This window comes from Canis lupus, chromosome 12 (assembly GCF_003254725.2).
Source record: "Canis lupus dingo isolate Sandy chromosome 12, ASM325472v2, whole genome shotgun sequence".
NCBI lineage: Eukaryota > Metazoa > Chordata > Mammalia > Carnivora > Canidae > Canis > Canis lupus.
Window position 1 is genome coordinate 5,180,536 of NC_064254.1, and position 25,437 is coordinate 5,205,972.

The following is a 25,437-nucleotide window of genomic DNA, read 5'->3' on the forward strand; positions in this document are numbered from 1 at the left end:
TTTTTTTGTGACTGTCTTAGTCCACTTAGCATAATGTCCTTGAGGACATCCATTCATGGACACTTATGGTTTCTTCCACATATTAGCTATTGTGAATAATGCTGCTATGAGCATTATGAGCATGGGTGCATAAATATCTACTCAAGACCCTGCTTTCAAATTAAGAGGGCATATATCCAGAAATAGAATTGTAATTCTATTTTTAATTTTTTGAGGAAACACCATACTGCTTTCCATAGTGGCTGTACCATTTCACATTTATACTAATAGCGTACAAAGAAATCTATTGCCTCATCAACACTGATTATTTTCTGTCTTTTGTAAATATGTATATATATATATATACATACGTATATATATGTGTATATATATATGCATATGTAGCCATCAAAATGGGTATGAGTGAGGTGGTATCTCATTATAGTTTTGATTTGCATTTCTCATATGATTCATGATATTGAACATCTTATCATGTGCTTATAGGCCATTTGTATATCTTTGGGAAAATGTCTATTCATGTCCTATCCCCATGTTTTGAGACAGGTTGTTTGCTTTTTTGTTGTTGGGTTTTAGTATATGTGCTGCCGAAGCGAGCACATTGTTGTTGGGTTTTAGAAGTTCTCTATATACTTTGGATATTAATCTGTTATCAGACATATGATTTACAAATATTTTCTCGTATTCTGTGGCTTGTGTTTTTACTCTATCAGTAGTGTCTTTGATGCATACAAGTTTTTAATTTTTATGAAATCCAATTCATATTTTGAATTTTTGTCTGTTTTTCTTTTGTCTATTTTTTCTTTTATTTCCTGTGCTTTTGATGTCATATCTAAGAAATCATTGCCAAATCCAATGTTATGAAGCTTTTGCTCTATGTTTTCTTCTAAAAGTTTTATAGTTTTAGGTTTTACATTTGGGTTTTTGATAGATATATATTTTTAAAGATTTTATTTATTTATTCATGAGAGACACAGAGAAAGAGGCAGAGACACAGGCAGAGGGAGAAGCAGGCTCCATGCAGGGAGCCCGACATGGGACAGGGTCACACACCCTTGGCTAACGGTGGCGCTAAACTGCTGAGCCACCCGGGCTGCCCAGTCTTTGATATATTTTGAATTGATTTTTGCATACAGGATCAGGTAGGAATCCCACTTAATTTTTTTGTGTGTGGATATCCAGTTTTCCCAGCATCATTTGAAGGATTGTCATTTCCCCATTGAATGGTCTTGGCAGACTTGCCATTTGAGTATATATACAAGGGTTCATTTCTGGGCTCTCCATTCCATTCCATTGATCTATATGTCTGTCTTTATGTTGGTACCACACTGTTTTGATCACCATAGCTTTGTAGTAAGTTTTGAAATTAGGAAATGTGCATCCTCCAGCTTGTTCTTCTTTTTCAGGATTTCGTTGGCTATTCAAGGTTGCTTGAAAGTCTGTGTGAATTTTAGGATGGGTTTAATTTATTTCTGTGAAGAACGTCACTGGGATTCTGATAAGGATTGAATTGAGTCAGTATTCTGCTTTTGGTATTATTGATACCTTAACAATATTAAGTCTTCCAATATGTGAAGATGGGGTATATTTCCATTTATTTATGTCCTCTTTAATTCCTTTCATCAGTGTTTTGTAGTTGTCATTGTACAAAATTTTTATCTACTTGGTTAATTCCTAAGTATTTTCATTATTTGATGCTATTGTAAATGGAACTGTTTTCATATTTTTTTTTCTCAGATTGTTCACTATCTGTGTATGGAATAGCTACTGACTTTAGTGTTTTGACTTTGTATCCTCCTACTTTATGGAATTTGTAATTCTTTTTTTTTTTTTTTTTAGATTTTTTTTAAAATTTTTATTTATTCATGATAGTCACACACAGAGAGAGAGAGAGAGAGAGAGAGAGAGAGGCAGAGACACAGGCAGAGGGAGAAGCAGGCTCCATGCACTGGGAGCCCGATGTGGGATTCGATCCCGGGTCTCCAGGATCGCGCCCTGGGCCAAAGGCAGGCGCTAAACCGCTGCACCACCCAGGGATCCCTGGAATTTGTAATTCTAATTATAGTTCTAATAGTTTTTTTTGTGGGGAATCTTAGGAGTTTCTACATATAAAATCATATTGTCTGCAAACAGATAATTTTACTTCCGCCTTTCTATTTTGGATGTCTTATTTCTTTTTCATGATTAATTGCTCTGGCTAGAATTGCTGCTCCTATATTGAATTGTTGTGGCAATAATGGGCATCCTTGCCTTAGTCCTGATCTTGGAGGAAAAGCTTTCAGTCTTTTACCATTGAATATGATGTTTGCTGTGGATTTTTCATATGGCTTTTGTTATGTTGTATCAGTTTCCTTCTATTCCTAGTTTGTTGCATGCTTTTATTTTGAAAGAGTGTTGGAATTTTGCTAAATGGACATAATTATGTCTTTTAATTCTTTCATTCTGTTAATGTTGTGTATTATATTGATCTAGTTTTGTGTGTTGAACCATCTTGCATTCTAGAAATAAATTTCACTTGTTCATGGTGTATAATCCTTTTAATATGCTGCTAAGTTTGGTTTGCTAGCTATTTTTTGAGGATTTTAGTAATCACTGTTAATCAATGTTCATAAGTTTTCTTTTCTTGTAGTGTCTTTGTCTGGCTTTGGTATCTGGGTAATGCTGGCCTTATAGAATGAGTTGGGAGGCGTTTCCTACTCTTCAATATTTTGGAAAATTTTGAAAAGGATTGGTATTAGTTCTTTAGATGCCTGTAGAATTCACCTAATTCACCTATGAAGCCATCATGTTTAAGGCTTTTCTTTGTGAGGATATTTTTTATTACTATTTAAGAAAGATTTATTTGAGAGAAAATGAGAGGGGAGAGATAGAGAGAGAGAGAGAGAGAGAGAGAGAGAGAGAACAAGCAGGGGGAAGGGCAGAGAGAGAGAGAAGCAGACTCCCTGATGAGCAGGGAGCCCAAATGTGGGACTCTATCCCAGGACCCTAGGACCATGACCTGAGCCAAAGGCAGACACTTAACCAATTAAGCCACCAAGGCACCTGATATTTTTGATTACTGATTCAATCTCCTTACTAGTTATAGGTCTATTTGGATTTTGTTTCTTCATGATTTTGTCTTGGTAGACTTTGTATTTCTAGAAATTTTCCATTTCATCTATGTTATCAAATTTGTTGGCCCATAGTTGTTCATAGTACTCTGTTATAGTACTCTTTATTTCTGTAGGATTGGTAGTGATATCCTCATTTTAATTTCTAATATGTCTCCCTTTTTGTCTTAGTACATCTAGCTAAATATTTGTCAGTTTTGTTGATCTTTTTAATGAACCAACTTTTGGTTTCACTGATTTCCTCTATTGTTTTTCTATTCTCTATTTCATATATCTTTGCTCTAATCTTTATTTCCTCCCTCTGCTAGCTGTGAGTTTAGTTTGTTCTCCTGTTTCTACTTCCTTAAGTTGTAAAGTTAGGTTGTAGATTTGAGGTCTTCCTTGTTGTTATTTTTTAATTTTTTAAAAAAAGATTTTATTTATTCATGAGAGACACACACACATACACAGAGGCAGAGACACAGGCAGACGGAGAAGCAGGCTCCATGCAGGGAGCCCAATGTGGGACTCGATCCCGGGTCTCCAGGATCAGGCCCTGGGCTGAAGGCGGCGCTAAACTGCTGAGCCACTTGGGCTGCCTGTTGTTGTTGTTGTTTTTTTAATATAAGTGTTTTTGGCTATAAATTTCCCCTTTGGCACTGCTTTTTCTGTGTACCATATGTTGTGGTATATTGTGTTTTTGTTTCATTCTAATTTTTCCTGTAACTTCTTTGATCCATTTGTTGTTTAAGAGTGTGTTAATTTCCAGAAACTTGTGAATTTTTATTTTACTTTTATTATTGATCTGACTTCATCTCATTGTGGTGAGAGAAGATACTTTGCATGATATCTATATTTTATAATCTTTTGAGACTTAATTCGTCACCTAACATGTGGTCTATCCTAGAAAATGTGCCCTTGAGAAGAATGTGTATGTTATTGTTGTTGAGTAGAGTGTTCTGTATATGTGTGTTAGATCTAGTTGGTCTTATCATAATGGTTAAGTCCTCTGTCTCCTTTCTTATCTTCTGCCTGGTTGTTCTATCCATTACAAAAGTGTGATATTAAAGTCATCAGCCATTCTGGTAGAACTTTCTATTTCTATCTTTGATTCTGTCCTTTTTTGCTTCATTTATTTTTATGTTTTGTCATTAGATGTGTAAATGCTCATAATTGTTTTAACTTCTTGGTGTATTGGACCTTTTATAACATACAATGTCCTTCTTTGTCTCTTGTAAACTTTTTAAATTTAAAATTGATTTTGTCTAATATTGGTATATTGGAATAACCAGTCCTGCTTTCTTTTGGTTACTATTTGCATGGAATATCTTTTCCCATTCTTTCACTTTTAACCTACTTGTGTCTTTGTTTTTTTTTTTTAACTTTTTTATTTTATTTAAATTCAATTAATTAACATGTAGTATATATAGTGCATATAGAGATAGAGTTCAGTGATTCATCCATTGCATATAACACCCAGTGCTCCTTACATCACATACCCTCCTTAATGCCCATCACCCAGTTACTCCATCTCCCCACCCATCTCCCCTCTAGCCACCCTCAGTTTGTTTCCTTTTTTTTTATTTGTTTTTTATTGGTGTTCAATTTACCAACATACAGAATAACCCCCAGTGCCCGTCACCCATTCACTCCCACCACCCGCCCTCCTCCCCTTCTACCACCCCTAGTTCGTTTCCCAGAGTTAGCAGTCTTTACGTTCTGTCTCCCTTTCTGATATTTCCCACACATTTCTTCTCCCTTCCCTTATATTCCCTTTCACTATTATTTATATTCCCCAAATGAATGAGAACATATAATGCTTGTCCTTCTCCGACTGACTTACTTCACTCAGCCTACTTGTGTCTTTGGATCTAAAGTGTGTCTCTTACAGACAACATATAGTTGGATCATGTGTTTTATCCAATTTGCCAATCTCTGTATTTTGATTGGATAGCTTAATCTATTTACATTTAACGTAATTACCAATCAGAGGAACTTACTTTTATTATTTTGCTCTTTGTGTTCTATAAGCCTTATAGTTTTATATTACCTTCATTTCCCATTACAATCTCCTTTTGTGTTTAGTTGATTTTTTTAATAGTGAAATGTTTAAATTCCTTTCTAATTTCCTTTTGTATATATTCTATAGTTATTTTCTTTGTGGTTACCATGGGTATTGCATTTAATATCCTAGAGTTATAACACTAGTTTGAATTTATACTAGCTTAACTTCAATAAGATACAAAATCTCTGCTCCTTTACAGCTCTATCCCCACTCCTTTTGGTTGTTGATATCACAAAATTATATCCTTAATACACTGTGTACCTCAAAACAAAATCTAGTAATTTTTTTAAAAAAAGATTTTATTTATTTATTTGAGAGAGAGAGAGAGAGAGCAAGAGAGAGACTAAAAGCAAGAGGAGAAGAGGGAGAGGGAAAGATATACTCCCAACCAAACAGAGAGCTCAATCCCAGGACCCTAGGATCATGACCTGAGCTGAAGGCAGACACTTAATCAACTGAACCACTCAGGTGCCCCCAAACTAGTAATTTAAAAAAATGCATTGGTCTCTTAAATTATGTAAAAAATAAAATATGGAATTAAAAACCATTGTTAACAATACTAGCTTTTTAAACTTACCAGTATTGGGCAGCCCGGGTGGCTCAGTGGTTTAGCACTGCCTTCAGCCCAGGCCATGATCCTGGAGACTCGGGATTGAGTCCCATGTTGTGCTCCCTGCATGGATCCTGCTTCTCCCTCTACCTGTGTTTCTGCCTCTCTCTCTCTCTCTCTCTCTGTGTCTATCATGAATAAATAAATAAAAATCTTTAAAAAGAATAAATTTACCAGTATTTACCTTTATTGAGGTATTTATTTCTTCATACAGCTTTAAGCTACTCTCTCATGTCCTTTTATTTCATGCTGCAAAACTCCCTTGAGCATGTCTTGCAGGGCATATCCAGTGGTAATAAGCTCCCTCAAGTTTTGTTTATCTGGGAATGCTTTAATTTCTCCTTCACTTTTGAAGGAAAATTTTGCTGGATATAGGATGCTTGGTTGACAGTGTTTTTTCTTTTAGCACTTTGTTTTTTTTGTTTGTTTTTTAAATATTTTGTTTTATTTATTTATTTATTCATGAGAGACACAGAGAGAAAGAGAGGCAGAGACACAGGCAGAGTGAGAAGCAGGCTCCACGCAGGGAGCCCGACATGGGACTCGATCCCCGGTCTCCAAGATCAGGCCCTGGGCTGAAGGCGGCGCTAAACTGCTGAGCCACCTGGGCTGCCCTGTTTTTAAGATTTTATTTATTTATTCATGAGAAACAGAAACAGAGGCAGAGACATAGGCATAGGGAGAAGCAGGCTCCCCAGGGGGAGCCTGATATGGGGCTTGATCCTGGGACCCCAGGATCATGCTCTGAGCTGGAGGAAGACGCTTAACTGCTGAGTCACCCAGGAGCCCCTCTTTTAGCACTTTGAATATGTTGGTCTATTGCATTCTGGCCTCAAAGTTTCTGATGAGAAATCTGTTTGTTACTTTATCAATAAGCCCTTGTGTATGATGAGTCACCTCTGTTTTGGCTTTCAAGATTCTCTTTGTTTTTGAAATTTGGTTATGTATCTAGGTATGGGTCTCTTTGAGTTTCTCTCACAAGGAATTTGTTGGACTTAGACATTTACATACATGTCTTTCATCAGATTTGGGAACTTTTCAGCCATTTTTTCTCACATTTGTTCCCATCCTTTTCTTTTTCTCTTCTTCTGAGACTCACATGAAATTTATGTTGCTCTGTTTGATGGCGTCCCATAGGTCCTTAAGACTCTGTTCACGTTTCTCTAATCTTTTTTCCTCCCGTTCCTCAGACTCAGTAATTTCCATGATCTTATCTTCAAGTTCACTGTTTCTTTCTTCTGAGTGCTCAAATCTGGTTTTGAATTCCTCTAGTAAATTTTTCTTTCAGTTATTGTACTTCTTAGCTCCATAACTTCTTTTTAGTTTCTTTTTCAGTTTTCTATCTCTATTTCAGTATTTCCATTTTGGTCATACATCGTTTTCTTGATTTTTTCCACATTTTCCTTTAGGTCTTTAAGTATTTTAAATACAAGTGTTTTAAAGTCTTGGTCTAGTAGGTTGGCCATCAGGTCTTTTTTCAGGGCAATTGTTGCTGCTGCTGTTTCTTTTTTCTTTTGAATGAGCCATACTTCCTGTTCCTTTATATGCCTTCAGATTTTTGTTGAATGTTGTGTATTTGAATCTAATAATGTGGTAACTCTGGAAATCAGATTCTTCTCATTCCCAGGGTTTGCTTTTTTTTTGGTAATTGTTTTATTGTTGTTGTTTTTTAAGGTTTATTTTATTTTATTTTTTTAAGATTTTATTTATTTATTCATAGACACAGAGAGAGAGAGAGGCAGAGACACAGGCAGAGGGAGAAGCAGGTTCCATGCAGGGAGCCCGATGTGGGACTCGATCCCGGGTCTCCAGAATCATACCCCAGGCTGCAGGCGGTGCCAAACCGCTGCGCCACCAGGGCTGCCCTATTGTTGTTGTTATTGTAGGTTGTTTTTGTGCCAAGGATAAGCCTGATGTATAAACTTAAGTTTTTCTCAGGGCTTTTCTGAGCCTATGCCTTTCTCTGCATGTGTGGTTACTTTCTAATTTTCCTATATATGCAATTATTTTTTAATGTCCTGATCTTTAGTGTATGACTTCCAAAGTGGGGGGGGGGGGGAGAGAAACAAAGAAGAAAAAAAAGAGGTGCTAGACCTGTAAATCCCTTGGAATTCACTTTTGCCAGAGGGGGAGGGACTTGCAACTATGGGAGTGAGGTGCAACGACAATGGCTGTTTACTTTTTTGTCTGCATCCCTGTGATCAGAAGCAGCAATCAGCAACGAGAGCAAAGATCCCCAAAATTTGGAGGACAGGGTCTTCTTTGCCCATGTTTGCTCCCGCAAGCAGTGTGCAAGTTGCTCCAGGAAATATCTGCACAGTTGCCTGCCATAAGGCTGGGTTTGGGGATGGTAGCTGCATTGTGCTACAAGTTGAAATTTACTGAAATTAATTACAATTATCATCTATGCCTTCCCCTGGAAGTTACCGGCCTGATTCAATAGGCTACAGAGTTACAAAATAGTTATATCAGACACATTCTGCAGGTGCAATTTTTGTCTAGGTAGGGAGAGAGATTCCTCATGCTTCCTATTCCACCATCTCCTCAAATCCTCTCTAACCTCCTGTTGTTATGAGGTCACCAGAATGTTGAGACTTGTCCATCTTTCTGGTAGTCATGGCCATCTAATTCTATTAAGTCAATACATACAATTTCTACTAAGATCACACCATATAAAACACTGCCAATCTCATAACCATGACTAGAACTTCTTCCCAGGTATATCTCCCACCATATTGTTAACTAAGAAACTCTCATTAAGACAATATACTTTCTTTTTTGTCAGTATTATTATCAGATTGGTGCTCAGAGAATTAAAGATTATCCTGATTCTTGTAGGAATGGATGTTTGTTTGTGTATGGGTTTAGGAATTTCACTCTGTTGTCCAGAGTACAGAAGTCAGCTTCTTGTATGATCAGTTTTAGGCTGACTTCTTAGGAGTCAGAGACTATGTTTTTGGTTCCGCATCATTGAATACCACTCATAAATATTTGGCAATTTATTTTTAAAATGGGAAATTTCCAAATACTTACAAAAGAAGAAAGGATGGTATAGAGTTCTTAGGTACCCATCATTCACTTTCAACACTTAATTTATAATCAATCTTATTTCATTTGTACTCCTACCCACTGTCTATTTCAAGATTATTTTGAAGTGAATACAAGGCATTATGTATTTTTAATTGTAAGCATTTAGTGTACCCATCCAAAAGATATACACCAAAAGATTATTACCAGTTTATCAATATTATCAAATATACAATTAATGTTCAAAATTTCCCAAATGTCTCATAAACATATGTTTTACAGTTTGTTCAAATTAGAATCCAAATAAGGCCTATATGTTACAATTGGTTGCTAGGTCTTTTAAATCTCTTTCAAGTTGTAGGTTCTTGTTCCATATTCTTATTTTTCTACCCTGCAACAAAAGCTGTTGTTATTGTTTTTAAAGATTGTATTTATTTATTCATGAGAAACACAGAGAGAGAGGCAGAGAAACGGGCAGAGGGAGAAACAGGCTCCATTCAGGGAGCCCCACGCGGGACTTGATCTGGGGTCTCCAGGATCGCCCTGGGTGGAAGTCAGCACTAAATCACTGAGCCACCCGGGCTGCCCAGGATAGGTTTTTTGGGCAAAAATAGTTCACAGGTGGTGGTGTATACTTCTGTCAGGAGGTACACAATGTCTAATTGTCTTTTTAAAAAACTATAATGACTCTCATTTTAGAGAGTGCCTGGGTGGCTCAGTTGGTTAAGCATCTGCCTTCTGCTCAGGTCATGATCTCAGGGTTGGGATTGAGCCCTATGTTGGGCTCTGCACTTTGTGCAGTCTACTTAGGGTTCTTTCCCTCTGTCTCTACCCCTACTTGTGCTTGTGCTCTCTCTCTAGAATAAATAAACAAATCTAAAATAAAAGATTGTTCTATTTCTGTGAAAAATACTATTGGGATTTTGATAGAATTGCATTGAATCTGTAGATTGCCCTGAGTAGTATGAACACTTTAACAATATTAATATTAATTCTTCCAATCCATGAGAATGGAATATTTTTCCATTTGTGTCTTTTTTAAATTTTTCATCAATGTCTTATAGTTTTCAGGGTACATATCTTTTACCTCCTTGGTTAAATTTATGCAATTTTTTTCGTGCAATTGTAAATGGGATTGTTTTCTTAATTTCTTTTTCTAATAGTTTGTTATTATGTCTTTTTGTGATGTTAACAGATGATACACTAATATCCCTTAATGGTGATGTCCTAATTCTAGAATTCCTTCTCCCTTAAACGGCTATAATACTTTTATAAAGTGAAATGTCTTGTTATTAACTATTTGGATACCCTAAAGAGCAGTTTTTATAGGAAAGGCATGATAGGGGATCCCTGGGTGGCGCAGCGGTTTAGCGCCTGCCTTTGGCCCAGGGCGCGATCCTGGAGACCCGGGATCGAACCCCACGTCGGGCTCCCGGTGCGTGGGGCCTGCTTCACCCTCTGCCTGTGTCTCTGCCTCTCTCTCTCTCTCACTGTGTGTCTATCATAAATAAATAATAAAAAAAAAAATTTAAAAAAAGGAAAGGCATGATAAATACTTTGTTCTTTTTATTTAACAATGTTCAAAATAACACGTTGGTTCTATAGCATCTTAGAGGGGTGAAAAAATGAATTTGCTCTTTTAGAAGGTTTACATTCACAGATTTAAACATATTTTATGTGTTTGGCCAAAAAAAAGTCTCAAAGTGATATATAGATTCAATGCAATCCCTATCAAAATATCAATGACCCTTTTTGCAGAAATTGAAAAGCTGATCCTAAAATTTAAATGGAATTGCAAAGGACCCCTAATAGCCAAAACCAATCCTGAAAAAGATGAATAAAGTTGGAGGGCACAGGGTTCTCCATTTCAAAACTTAGTACAAAGCTATAGTAATTAAGACTGGTATATAGGGCCGCCCGGGGGGCTTGGTGGTTTAGCGCCGCCTTCCGCCCAGGGCCTGATCCTGGAGACCCGGGATCGAGTCTCGCGTCGGGCTCCCTGCATGGAGCCTGCTTCTCCCTCTGCCTGTGTCTCTGTTTCTGTTTCTGTGTTTCTCATAAATAAATAAAATCTTAAAAAAAAAAAAGACTGGTATACAGATCAATAGAATAGAATTGAGAGTCCAGAAATAAATTCAAACATTTATGGTCAATTGATTTCAGACAAGAGTGCCAAGACCATTCAATTGGTATCGAACAGTCTCATCACCAAACAGTATGGAGACAACTGGGTATTCACATGCAAAAAGATGAAATCAGAGCCTTATCTTACAACATATACAGCAATGAACTCAAAATGAATTGAAGGCCTAAAATGTAAGACCTGAAACTATAACATTCTTAAAAGAAAACATAGGGGTAAATCTTTATGACATTGAATTAGGCAATAGTTTCTTAAATGTAATACCAAAAGCTCAAATAATAAAGGAAAAAATAAATTGGATTTCATTGAAATAAAAAATCTTTGTGCTTTCAAGGATCTGTTGAGAAAGTAAAAAGATAACTTATAAGGCAGCCCGGGTGGCTCAGCGGTTTAGCACCGCCTTTGGCCCAGGGCATGATCCTGGAGACCCAGGATCGAGTCCCACGTTTGGCTCCCTGTGTGGAGCCTGTTTCTTCTTCTGCCTGTGTCTCTGCCTCTCTCTCTGTGTCTCTCATGGATAAATAAATAAAATCTTTTTTTTTTTTAAAGATAACTTATAGCATAGGAGAAAATTATATCTGAGAAGGTCTAGTATCCAGAATTCCTACAAGTCAACAACAAAAGGACAAATAACCCAACTAAAAGTAGTCTTGGGACTTAAATATTTATTTCTCTAAAAAGATATACAAATGACCAGGAAGCACTCTCATTTTAGAAGTGCCTGGGTCAAGATGCTCAACATCCTTCGCCCTCAAATGCAAATCAAAGCCAGAGTGATATATCACTTCATACTCACTAAGAGGGTAATAACAACAATAATAACAAAAAATAACAAATGTTGGTGAGTGTATGAAGAAGTTGGAACTTTGTGTGTTACTGGTGGGAATGCAAAATGGTGCAGCTGCTGTAGAAAATTTCTGGCAGCTCCTTAATAAGTTCAACATAGAATTACCATATGACTCAGCAAATCTACTCCTAAGTATAAACACCAAAGGAATGATAACAGGTACTCAAAAGAAAACCTTGCACATGAATGTTCATAGTAGCACTATGACCAAAAGTTGGAAATAACTGAAATGTCTTTCAACTGATGAATGGATTAACAAAAGGTGGTATATCCATATAATGGAATATTATTCAGCCATAAACAGGAATGATCCATGGTATAATATGGATGAATCTTGAAAACATTATGCTAAGTGAAAGAAACTGGAGTCAAAAGACCACACATTTTATGATTCTATTGCAGAATATGCACATCTCTAGAGTTAGAAAGTAGAACATGTGACTCCTGATCTTGGGGCTATGAGTTCAAGTCTCATGTGTGGTGTAAAGTTTACTTAAACTAAAACATTAGGGCGCCTGGGTGGCTCAGTTAGTCAAGCATCTGCTTTCATCTTGGGTCGTGATCCCAGGGTCCTGGGATCGAGTCCTGCATTGGGGTCCCTGCTCTGTGGGGAGCCTGCTTCTCCCTCTCTCTCTGCCTGCTATTCCTTCTGCTTGCGCTCTGATTTTGTGTCTGTCAAAAAAATAAATAAAATCTTTAAAAAAAAAAGTACGTTAAGTGGTAGCCAAGGGCTGTGGAAGGGGACAAATGGGATAACGCTTCTTTTTTGAGGGTGATAAAATATTTTAAAATTAAATAGCAATGATGGCTGTACAACTTTGAGAATATACTAAAAGTGAGTGAAATGTACACTTTTTTTAAAAAAATATTTTATTTATTTATTCATGAGAGACACAGAGACAGAGGCAGAGACACAGGCAGAGAGAGAAGCAGGCTCCATGCAGGGAGCCCAATGTGGGACTCCATCCTAGGACTCGATCTTGGGACTTCAGGGTCATGCACTGGGCCGAAGGCAGGAGCTTAACTGCTAAGCTACCCAGGCGTCCCTGAAGTGTACACTTTAAAATGGTGAATTTTATGGTATAGGAATTATATATTAATAAAGCTGTTAGTAAAACAAGATAGTAAGAGAATATTATAAATAACATTTTGCCAATATACTTGACAACTTAGATTAAATGGGAAAATTCTTTGAATCACCAAACTAACAGAGTACTCTCAAGAAGATAGATAACGTGACTTATAGAGAGTGTTTATAGAGTGAGGGCTATTAAAAATTGAATTTGTAGTTAAGAACCTTCCCCTAATGGGATGCCTGGGTGGCTCAGTGGTTAAGCATCTGCCTTTGGCTCAGGGCATGATCTTCGAGTCTCCAGATCGTGCCCCACGTCGGGCTCCCTGCATGGAGCCTGCTTCTCCCTTTGCCTGTGTCTCTGCCTCTCTCTCTCTCCTCTCTGTGTATTCTCATGAATAAATAAATAAAATCTTTAAAAAAAATAACTAACTTCCAAAATTTTGTGAAAATCCAAATTCGGTAAAATGAACAATGTATTAAATATCACTTGGAAGGATTTATTATTTTTTTTAAAGATTTTATTTATTTATTCATGAGACACACACACACACACAGAAAGAGAGGCAGAGACACAGGCAGAGGGAGAAGCAGGCTCCATGCAGGGAACCCCATGTGGGACTGGATTCCTGGAGACCCGGGAATACCCTGGGCTGAAGGCGGCGCTAAACCGCTGAGCCACCCAGGTGCCCTGGAAGAATTTTTTAAAAATAAATGTTGTGATGTGTTTATTTTTGATCCCTTATCTAATTAAATGTTATTAGTTTATGCATTTTCAATTTTATTTTCTTTAGAATAGGAACTATCCCTTTTAGCACCACAAAGTACTATCTCCTCCTGTCTTCCTATTTCTCATCATTATTATGCAGAAATCTAAATTCCTATTTTTGAATATCTTTTCTTTCACCATCTAACTATGTCTGTTTTAGTTCTCTATTTATAGTATACTTAAACTTACAAGCAATCTTTGTGTTTTCCAGGTAGTGAGCTGCATAGAAATATAACTGAATACTTAAAGGCAGATATTAAGCCTTTTGTTAAATTTCCCTTTTATGTATTTTCAAGAAGTTAGAGAAGAATGTGGCTATCGCAAAGAGGTTACAATCAATGGAATTTACTGCCCAAATCTACATTAGTAAACCTTAAGTATTTAATATGGTAACATAAACCACTGTTTTTCCTTTCTGCTGTTCTTTAACATTTAATTCTTTGTTAGCAGTTTTGGTTACAAGGAGACATGGATACAGAAAGAACTAACTTAAATTGTTCTATTTTTCTAATCTTTAGCAACCTTGAATAAACACATAACAAAACAGGTAGTTCAAACCAATACCTAAAATTAGATTTTTGAAATGTTTACCTATCTAAACCCTGAATCTTATGATAAAACATAAGCAAAAGTTGACTGTATGGTTTTTCATTCATCAATAACAGAATCATATTGAGTAAATATAATATAGTGATTATAATTATAGATTTTGGAATTAAATAGAAATAGGTTCAAAAGGAGCTCTGCCCCTAACCAACTGTGTGATCATGGGCAAGTAATTTAAATTTGGTAAACCTCAGTTTCTTCAGCCTTAAGAAGGAGTGAGGTGCAAATGAAATAAAATAATTATCACCAATCTCGTTGTTATTTTTTCCTGAGAGCAAAGAGTCAGTCTTATTTACCACTGCATTCCCTGGTTCCTAGGTGGTCTGCTTACATTTTTTTTTTAATTGAACAGAATTTTAAATGATTTAGTCATCATTAGATTTCATGGAAAACTTGTAGGACATGAGACTAATCTGATCTGCTATCATCAAAGTAGCCTATGTTGTATTATCTGGGAGGTGGCCAGTATCACTGACTCTGCAGTATGAACAGTATAAGGAAATGAATGATGCTCTTCAAAAGCCTTCCTGTGAGTCAAGAAACTGCAATATATTGCCTTTCTTATCTAAAGTGATTCATCTGATCAAGGTTATAGGAACTCAAATTTCCTAACAGAAGCAAGAGTGACCCAAAGTCACTGGTTAGGAATTATAATGTAAATTGTAAATTAATTGATAGAATTTAAGAGCTCCACATGCCAGACTGTTTGAAGATAGCTTTCTACTCAGAGTGATGAAATAATGTTTCTTGAGGACACTGATTCAGTCTAACTGGGTGAAGACAGAGGAACACTCATTTCCTGAGCACTGAGCTCTAGGAGAGAGGCCAGGAAAACAGAGGCATCTCTTGTTCCACCCTTGGGAGTTAGTCAGATAGGTATGGAAGTTGAGAAGACCCATGATGTACCATGAAAAAACTGTGTGAATCTCTCCGGTACCCAGTTTATTTGTGTGAGAGGACTGACTCAACTATGGGAAGAGATTAAGAGGCTGACCAATGAAGAAACAAAGGGTTGTCCTAGCCTCTCTTCTTTTGGGAACCTCTATATTCTAAAATGAATTTAAGCCCACTTCCCAAATTTGTCTGTGGCCAGACTGCTGGTACAGAATAGCAGTCAGGCTATGTGGTCAGAGGCTAAGTGAGGGTAACAGAATGGGAAGAGTAATCCTGAAAAGTGGTTACTGACCTATAAGGAATCATATCAATGAGCATCTTGCTGGTTTCCGTTGCCATGGTTATCTTGTTTGCAAAAGCAGCGAAGCCAAGAATCTGTAGGGGTTAAAAAAAAAGGTATATGATCATCTAAAAATTATAGATTGCTTCCAGGAGCAGAGGCGCTTATAGCCTTAGCAAGACAGGGATTGAAATATGTGGCAGTCCCTATGCATGAAAGTTGGAGAGAGAGGCAGGGCCTATTCAGTGGAGCAAGAAAGCAGAAATCCCCTCTGACTCTTGATTCCCTAAGCTCTTTTTATTTGTTTAATTTTTTTTAAGATTTAGTTTGAGAGAGGGAACATGATGGGGAGGGACAGAGGGAGAGGGAGAGAGAGCATCTCAAGCAGACTCCCCCTCCCCGCCCCAAGTGCAGAGCCCAGCTGAGGACTCAATCTCAGGGAGACTTTTACCTGAGCAAAACCAAAAGTTGGAAGCCTGATGGACTGAGCCACCCAGGTGCCCCCACTGAGCTCTTTTTAGCATTGTAGCCAGAATGAAAAGCAACTTCATTCTCAGCCTCTGACATAACAATGGGAACAAATGGATATCCTCCCCAACTTGAAACATCTGGACCAAATATAAAGATGTTTTCAGGTTATGGCTACATAAAAGCCTCAGTTGTAAAAGTTTTTAGATCTAGGTATACTGTACTAATATAAATAAGCCTTTGGGGATTGTTGAGATATACTGAGAATCCTATTACTGACTAACCCTCAATAGTAAATATGGAGCAGCATTCGATAGCACAAAGAAAAAGTCCTCAGCAAAGCAATGACTTGCTTTTTTATCTACCTTTTATTTACTCCTAAAATAACAAGTCTCCTTTCCATTTCAACTAGTGGGAAAATAGACAACCTAGCCAATTGTTACACCTTATAGAGACCTGACACCAAGCAAATTAAGCTAGAGACAAAAGAACTGGATGCCCAGGTATTAAAATAATTATTATGTAGCTGCTTTACCCCATTCTCCCTACTAACATATAAATCTTTTCCCAGTCTCCGCTGAGAGTTCAGATACTGAGCAGGATAGCAATTGGTTTACCTAGGATGCTGTGATCTGATGAAGACAGCTGGGAACCTTACAGGCCAGAAAAATCTGGATCATAGCTTGAGTCAGAGAAAAGTTTGGTTCTTTTTATAGTTAAAGGACAAGAAGTATGGAAACTAGCCAAGGAACCCTTTTTATTTCCAATATGAAGGTAATGCTTGCTCACAAAGGAACATAGTGAAAATATGAAAAATTAAAAAGCAGAAGGAAATCACCAAAAGACAATTATTTTGATGCTTGTTTGGTGTTTGATATACAACTTAAATAAACACATACACAAATACACATTCATATACATATATATAAATTATGAATATATAATATGTATAATTTCTTAGAGCTATAGGATTCTTTTTTGTTTTTAAAAATATTTAGGGGATCCCTGGGTGGCTCAGTGGTTTAGCCCCTGCCTTCGGCCTGGGGTGTGATCCTGGGGTCCCGGGATTGAGTCCCGAGTCGGGCTCCCTGCATGGAGCCTGCTTCTCCTTCTGCCTCTCTCTTTCTCTCTCTGTCTCTCATGAATAAATAAATAAGTAAATCTTAAAAAAATAAAAATAAAAATACTTAATTTATTTATTCATGAGAGACACAGAGAGAAAGGCAGCATAGGCAGAGGGAGAAGCAGGTTCCCCACGGGGAGTCCAATGTAGGACTCGATCCCACGACCCTGGGATCAGGACCTGTGCCAACAGCAGACTCTCAACCACTGAGCCACCCAGGTGCCCCAGAGCTATAGGATTCTTGAATTATTTGCCTGTATATTCTATCTGGATCCCAGATATTGCCTTGAAACTTCCCCTTACTATTTGACACTAGAGTGTTAAGGACAGATTGGTGGGTGTGTGTAGTTTCCTGCAGCATGTGTACACAGTACTGTCTTGGTGAGTGCTGTAAGAAGCTTTTTACACCCTAGGGCATAGCAGCTCTCATCCTCCCTCTCCCATTTCCCTCACTGCCAGGGGAAACATGCAAGTCTTTTCCCAGTTCTAAACATCTCTAATCCTTGTTACATGGCGGACAGTGATCCCAATCACTTGACTTGACATGTATTTAAGTAATGTATTGCAGGCTTTGATAACCTTTGAGTATAAATTAGGGGACAAAAAAGTTTAATTCCTAAACTGCAATAATTCAAAGTCTCCACTGACTTTTGTTGCTGGATCTGGGTTTCCTCCTCCACTTTGCTCCACGGTACACCCTATTTATAGCACTCCCCAAAGGAATGTCTTTTTTTTTTTTTTTAAAGATTTTATTTATTTATTCATGAGAGGCAGAGAGAGAGACAGAGAGACAGAGAGATACAGGCAGAGGGAGAAGCAGGCTCCATGCAGGAATCCTGACATGGGACTTGATCCTGGGTCTCCAGAATCAGGCCCTGGGCTGAAGGGGGCGCTTAACTGCTGAGCCACCAGGGCTGCCCCCCAAAGGAATGTCTTAACTGTAGCTCACAAACCAATCTGTGAACCATAGTCAACCACAGCATCCTCTATACTTTTACTTCTCACCTTTCCTAATAACCCTGGTTAATGTTCATTGCCTTTGAGTTTGCTTAAAGGAATATCCCTATGATTCCTGTTGCTGTCTCTTAAGAGAGGGCTGATTTGCCACAACGTGGCTGGATTTTGAGGGCAATATGCTAAGTGAAAAAAGCCAGAGAAAGACAAATACTATATGGTATTACTGGCATGTGGAATCTAAAAGCAAAAACAAATACAAAACAGTCAAACTTAGGGCAACAGAGAGTAGAAAAGTGGTTGCCAGGAGCTGGAAGTTGAAGGAAACAGGGAAGGTTGATCAAAATGTACAAACATTCACATTTAAGATGAATAAGTTCTGAGGATCTAATGCTACTCATGGTGACTATAGCTGATACCATTGCATTGTATAATTGAAATTTGCTAAGAGTAAAACTTAAATGTTCTCTCATACTCGTACATACACAAAAGATAAATATGTGAGGTGATGGAAGTGTTAATTACCTCGATGAGTGAATTCTTTTTCGATGTATTTGCATATGAAATCATCATGATGTATACCTTTTATGTCAATTACACCTCAATAAAGCTGAAATTAGAGAGAGAGAGAGAGAGAGAGAGAGAGAGAGAATATCTGTGTCACCGATGCCATCTGCTGGTGACTCCAAAGCTTCAGCTTCCCAAGATGTCAGAGCTGAGCTGGGTTCCATGAAAAGGAGAGGTTAGCCCTGACTCCACTCCCCAAACTCCATCTGTACCTGGTCCCCTGGGTTCTAGGGCACCATTACTTATGTACAGTGATTTGGGAAGTCTTTGATAAAATTAGTCTTTCAGTTTCTGCCTTTTATGAATTAATAGCTTTTCAACTACTCCAAGGAAAAAAGAATATCCATCTCCATAAGAAGTAGACAACAGTTATAAGACAGAGCTTGGTCTCAACTTCCAAAGCAATTCGTATACTCTTTTAATCGTGCAAAGTATAGACCTATATTATTTAGTATAGAATAGGTTATACTGTGGCAACATACAAATAATGAGACCTTAGTGTTATTTTTTTTGCCCACACAGAGTCTATTGTGGGTCAGTGTCTCTTTGAGGCAACTTCTTTGCAAATAGTGCCTCAGGGATCCAGGCTAATTCCACGTGGGGACCCAGTTATTTCACCATACAGCCCTATGATTACCACAGCAGGGAGAGAAAGAACGTGGAGACTCACATGCTTTCTCCTATGCTTTGGCCCCAAAGTCACATGGTTCTGCCTAACTACAGGGAAGCTGGGAAATACAGGGCAACACATGGACATTTGGTGAAGTTGAAGCATCTCTGCAACAACAGAACACTTTTTTTTTTTTTTGCCTCCAACCCTAACAGAACACTTCTTAAGGGGAAATTAATTCTCATGGACATCCAAGCATTCAGTGATCCTATATAAAAAATGCTGACTTTAGGACAATCTGGGTGGCTCAGCGGTTTAGCACCGCCTTTGGCCCAGGGCCTGATCCTGGAGACCTGGGATCAGTCCCATGTCAGGCTCCCTGCATGGAGCCTGCTTCTCCCTCTGCCTGTGTCTCTGCCTCTCTCGCTCTCTTTCTGTGTCTCTCATGAATAAGTAAATAAAATATTTTTAAAAAAATAAAAATAAAAACCTGAGCTTTATTTATGAGAATGTCTTTGTCACTGTAAAAATGTTAATTTTAACTCCAAAAGATAAGTTTTATTGGTAGATTTTTTTTTTTTAAAGAAAGAAGAAATGTTGTTAGATAGTGGTGAGCCCAGCTCTGCCACTTACAAATGACATAGATTAGGCAATCCATTTAACATCTCATCTCCTTCAATTTCTCTACTGCAGCATAGTGAGAATGAAAGGAGGCTGAATAACAGTATGATTACAACACTATTAAAATAGAAACAGGGACACCAGACTGGCTTGTTTGGTAGAGCATGCGACTTGATCTTGTGAGTTCAAGCTCCACTTTAGGGGTAGAGATTACTTAAAAAATAAAATCTTAAAAAAAAAAAGGTAGGATCAACGTTCTATACAGAAGAAGATGGAAATTCACCAACACTGAGCATAGGCCTGCCAAATATATTTGAAGGAAGAAAACAGTAATAGCTGAAAATCCAAAATTATCAATTGTAATTGATATTACAGGTGCAGAAATTTCTTTTCTTCCATTTTTTCCTTATGTTTTTCAAAGTTGTTAGAATGAGAGGCACCTGGGTGGCTCAGCTGGTTAAGCATATGCCTTTAGCTCAGGTCATGATCCCAGAGTCCTGGGATCAAGCCCCACAGCGGCTCCCTGCTCACTGGGAAGTTTGCTTCTCCCTCTCTCTCTGCGCCTGCCCATTCTCTCTTTCTCTCTCTCTCTCTCTCTCAAAAAAAAAAAAAAAAAATTGCTAGAATGAGCCTGGATTACTTTCATAAGGGGGAGCGGGACTTATTTCTGAAATAGTATGAAAGAGGAAATAGAGAAAAACTTTAAGAATAAGCATGTTTTACAAACATAAGCTATTATTTAAAAATTAAATGTATTCCAAAAAAAATTAAATGTATTCCACTTTGTCACAATTTAACATACATTTAAAAATTATTATTTTTATAGTCTCCTCTAATCCTTTTCCTTCCTAGGTTGCTTGCTTTCTTGTTTTTATTTTTATTTTAAAAAAGTAGGCATTTTAAATTATCTAAAGCATGAATTTGGGGCATTAAAACACCTACCAGTAAAACTTCCATGGGAAACTCAATTGGGTACCGATTGAAAGAAATTCTGATACATTTGTTGATTCTCAGCGCAACAACAGCAGTTAGAAATAGCAGGATGCTGGTAGAATTAGCTTTTGGGAGAGTTGCACAGTAGTTAACTATGTTCTGAAAGAAAACAAAATTACAGAGGCTTAGAAAGGGGTTTGATAATTGCCTATGGCTAGAAAATGACACTCTCTCTACATTAGTTCAAAAAGAAATCCCTAAGCAGTGTCTCTGGGCACAAATGTCTTTATGAGCATTACTAGCACAGTGAAGGCAAAGGGGAGGATATATATCCATATATATCTAAGTTGATAAAGAGATATCAAAAGATAATAATGCCCAGTAGGAGAGAATACACATGTTTCAGTGCAATGGAAAGAACCCAGGAGTTCTGGGCGGCCCCGGTGGTGCAGCGGCTTAGCGCCGCCTGCATCCTGAGGTGTGATCCTGGAGACCTGGGATGGAGTCCCATATTGGGCTCCCTGCATAGAGCCTGCTTCTCCCTCTGCCTGTGTCTCTGCCTCTCCCTCTCTCTGTATCTCTCATGAATAAAAAAAAAAAAAAAAAAAAAAAAAAACCCAGGAGTTCTGTTTACCAGCCTGCTCCTTTACTAATTTTCTTAAACATTGATGTTCTTTAGCATGGCTTCTATGCCATTCTTGCATTAAGGGACTATGTGGCATTTTATATTCTTTAATGTTTTAGGATACAAGTCTGCTATGAGGCATGTAATGGGAAGAATTATGATAGATTCCTGTATTTTAAAAGCCTAAATTTATGTTTGTTTAAAAAGCCTGGGCCAAATAGTTAATGCAACTGAGGACATGATCCTACTGGCATCTGCAATTAAGATCGTAAATCTAGAACAGATGCAATTATTTCTAAGACTCTCTTGACCCAGCCGCCTAGGCAGCAGTCTCTCCAGGAGGGTCCACTTCCTTTTGTAGGTGAGGGGAGGGGCTCTTGTATCTCTGGGTGAGGGTAGAAATTACTTACGTAGAAGAAGGAGATGGGACCAGAGTGGAAACCGATCATAATGCCAAAGATGCAAGTCAGCTGGGACAGAATAACGTGTAGCGCCACGGCAGCCAGGTAAGCGCTGATTGCAGCCTCCGGAAGGTACGTAGCAAGGAAGCCAAAACCCAACAAGCCCATCGATAGCTGCAGGAGGTTCAGGCGTAAAGAAAATCAGAGTGAAACAGAACGTCGTCAAACCCGGGACGCCTGGGTAGCTCAGCGGTTTAGCGCCGCCTGCAGCCCAGGGCGTGACCCCGGAGTCCTGGGACCGGGTTCCACGTCGGGCTCCCTGCACGGAGCCTGCTTCTCCCTCTGCCTGTGTCTGCCTCTTTCTGTCTCTTGTGAATAAATAAAATTAAAAGAAAAGAAAAGAAAAGAAAAGAAAAGAATGTCATCAAACCCACAGAGGCGTCGATTAGGCGCTATCCAGCAAAAAGTTGTTAGGCCCCTTTGATAACTCTTCTTTTTCTCAGCAACTGAAATTGACGATCTAAATCCTTGGCGTTGATTCAGAAGCTCCCGATAGGCACTAGACCACGCTTCTCGCTTCAGGAGCACTTGAGCGTAAGTTCTTGCTCTAGGATCTACTGATGGTATTACTCCTTTTTAAAGATCTTATTTATTTATGAGAGACACAGAAACATAGGCAGAGGGAAAAACAGGCTCCCCACGGGGAGCCCCATGTGGCACTGGATCCCAGCCTGGAATTTCCATCTGAGCGGAAGGCAGACGCTCAACCACTGAGCCACCCAGGCGTCCCTCTCTACTGACCTTATTAATGTGAGGTTAACAGTGACCCAGTGTAATCAGGACAAACTTTTGCCTTTCTGAGGGCCCTTTTGTTAGAAGCTTTGACAACCCTTTTCAGATGTTAATATCCCTGCGAGGAACGAGAAGTTCACAAAGGAAAAGATAAATTAAAAAAAACCCTGAGGAGGGATCCCTGGGTGGCTCAGCGGTTTGGCACCTGTCTTTGGTCCAGGGCGCGATCCTGCAGTCCCGGGATCGAGTCCCGCCAGGTGCTCGGCATGGAGCCTGCTTCTTCCTCTGCCCCTCTCTCTGTCTCTCTATGTCTCTCGTGAATAAATAAAATCTTAAAAAAAAAGAAAGTTAAAAACCCGGATTCCAGCTCAAACTTCTCAGCTTTTGACTAATATCTTTACTAAGAATGATTAACCTAAATTTATTTCTTCAGGGTTATATATAATAATATGTATATATTATATAACATATAAGACATAAATTATGTTTCCATATATTCAGCATATATAATAAATATAATTTGTATATTATATATACATATGTGCATGTAAAATACTATAAATGTACACATAATTACACATAAAATACTATATTACATTAAATATATAATTTATATATTTGTATAAATATATAGTTATGTTTACATATATTTATATGTTACATAAATCAATGTATTTATATATTTATGTATAAATGTATAAATTCATGAATATATATAATTAGTTATTTGTGTACTTAATATAATTTTTCCAATTATATATTTATATATAATTACATAGAACAATTCTATATTTATATATAATTACATATATTATAAATTATACATTAAATATAATGGTACAAAATAGTATTTTGTATGTACACATGCATATATAATATAAAAATTATAGACATATATATATTTTTATTTTTGAAAATATTTTATTTATTTATTCATGAGAGACACAGAGAGAGAGAGGTAGAGACACAGGCAGAAGGAGAAGCAGGCTCCCTCCTGAGCAGGAAGTCCAATGCTGGGCTTGATCCCAGGACTGTGAGATTATGACCCTGAACTGAAGGCAGATGCTTAACTTACTTGAGCCACCCAGGCACCCCCCATATATAACTTCTGATTCCTCAAAAACTTAATTCCTATTAGCCTAATGTTGGCTGGAAGCCTTACCAATACAAACCAGATGATTGAAATATATTTGGTATATATATTACATACTATGTTATTATAATGAAGTAGGATAGAGAAAGGAAAATGTTATCAAGACAATAGTAAGGAAGAGAAAATACATTTACAATACTGAATTGTATTTTTAAAAATCTGCATATAAATGTTCAGATTTTTAAGGGGGTTGTTCAGGGGCCCATAATAATTGTTTTAAATATTTCTTCTACATACATTTTGAACCACATCACAATGTTATCATTTCATTTCAACCATCAAACATAATTTAGAAGGCACAAGAAGACAAGAAAAATCTATCATATTTATCTATATTTTTACTATTTCCATTGTTCTTTCTTCCTGATGTTCCAAGATCCTTTCTTTTATTACTTCCTTTCTGTTTAGAGAACTTCCATTCACCATTCTATTAGGGTAAGGTCTGCTGGTAGCGAATTGTTTTACTTTTCCCTCATCTCAGAAGGTCTTGATTTTCCTTTTATTCTTTTTTTTTTCCTTTTATTCTTGAAGGATATTTTCACTGGGTATATTATTTTGGATTGACAGTTCTTTGCTGTTAGCAAACAAAATATTGTGCAACTTATGCTGGACTCTATAATTTTTGATAAGAAATCTGCTGTCATTTGAGTTGCTCACCCCTCTCACACCATAGAAAAAGTGTTTCACTGTTTTCAAGATCTTTTTGTCTTTAGTTTTCAGATGATTGGCTATAATTTGTCTTAGGGTGGATTTCTATGGATTTATCTTGTTTGAAATTTTCTCAGCTTCTTGAATCCATAGGATTATATCTTTTGCCAAATTTGGGGAGTTTTCAGCTATTACTTCAAGTAATTCAGCCCCATCTTTTTTCTCCTCTCTTTCTGGGACTCTTATGATACAAATATTAGATATTTTGTTATCACCCTACTTGTCCCTGGGGCTTTATTTTTTTCCAGTCTGTTTCCTCTCTATTGTTAAGATTAAGCAATTTCTATTGTTCTTTGAGTTCATTCATTCTTCCCTGTCTCCTCTATTCTGCTATTGAGCTCATCCTTTGAATTTTTAATTTAATTTTATTTTTATTGTACTTTTTGGTTCTAAAATTTCCATTTGCTTCTTCATATTTTCTGTTTACTTGCTGAGACTTTCTATTTTCTCACTTGTTTCAAACATGTTCATTATTGCTTGCTGAAGTATGTTTAGGATGGCTGCTTTAAAATCTTTGCCAGATAATCCTAACATCTCTGTCATCTCAATGTTGTCATCTTTTTATTGTCTTTTCTCATTCAAGTTGAGATTTTTCTGGCTCTTACTATGACAAGTAATTTTCAGTTCAATTACAAACATTTTGGGCACTATGCTATGAGACATTGGATCTTATTTAACCCTTCTGTTTTAGCTAGCTTATTTTGACAAAGTGATGGCAGGAGAGGGGCCAGGTGCCATCTCATTGCTACCTATAGTTGTAGAAGCCCAGTTCTTCCCTAAGCTTCCACCAACAGTTGAGGCAGTAAGGATTTTTCATTATTGCTGAGCAGGGGTGGGAGTTCTGGCTCTCCAGTAGTCCTCTGCTGCTATTAACTTACTTCTTCCCTTTTGGCCTCCATTGACCCAACAGAGGGGGCTGTCCTCTTCACTAGACCATGTCTGACATCACCCAATTGAGGAGTAGGAAGGGGGATCTCATTACTGCACAGTAGAAATGAAAGTCTTGACTCCCTGTTTGGCCTTCTCTGACAACATTCCAGTTTTGGGGTGGGTGGGCATCTCATTACAGGTGGGTACGGGTGA

At 37.6% G+C, this 25,437-nt stretch overlaps 1 protein-coding gene across 7 annotated transcripts in view; it reads right to left on the reverse strand.

Annotated features, from left to right (window-relative positions):
* The window catches only part of SLC26A8 (solute carrier family 26 member 8), an 84,602-nt gene that overhangs the window by 26,464 nt on the left and 32,701 nt on the right, over positions 1 to 25,437 (reverse strand). For all 7 annotated transcript variants that reach the window (XM_025418567.3, XM_025418566.3, XM_025418565.3 and 4 more), the window contains 3 exons: positions 21,711 to 21,875; positions 20,685 to 20,834; positions 15,412 to 15,494 (listed from right to left, as the gene is read on the reverse strand). In XM_025418567.3, the coding sequence (XP_025274352.1) occupies positions 15,412 to 15,494; positions 20,685 to 20,834; positions 21,711 to 21,875 (398 nt within the window). The remainder of the gene's footprint in view (positions 1 to 15,411; positions 15,495 to 20,684; positions 20,835 to 21,710; positions 21,876 to 25,437) is intronic.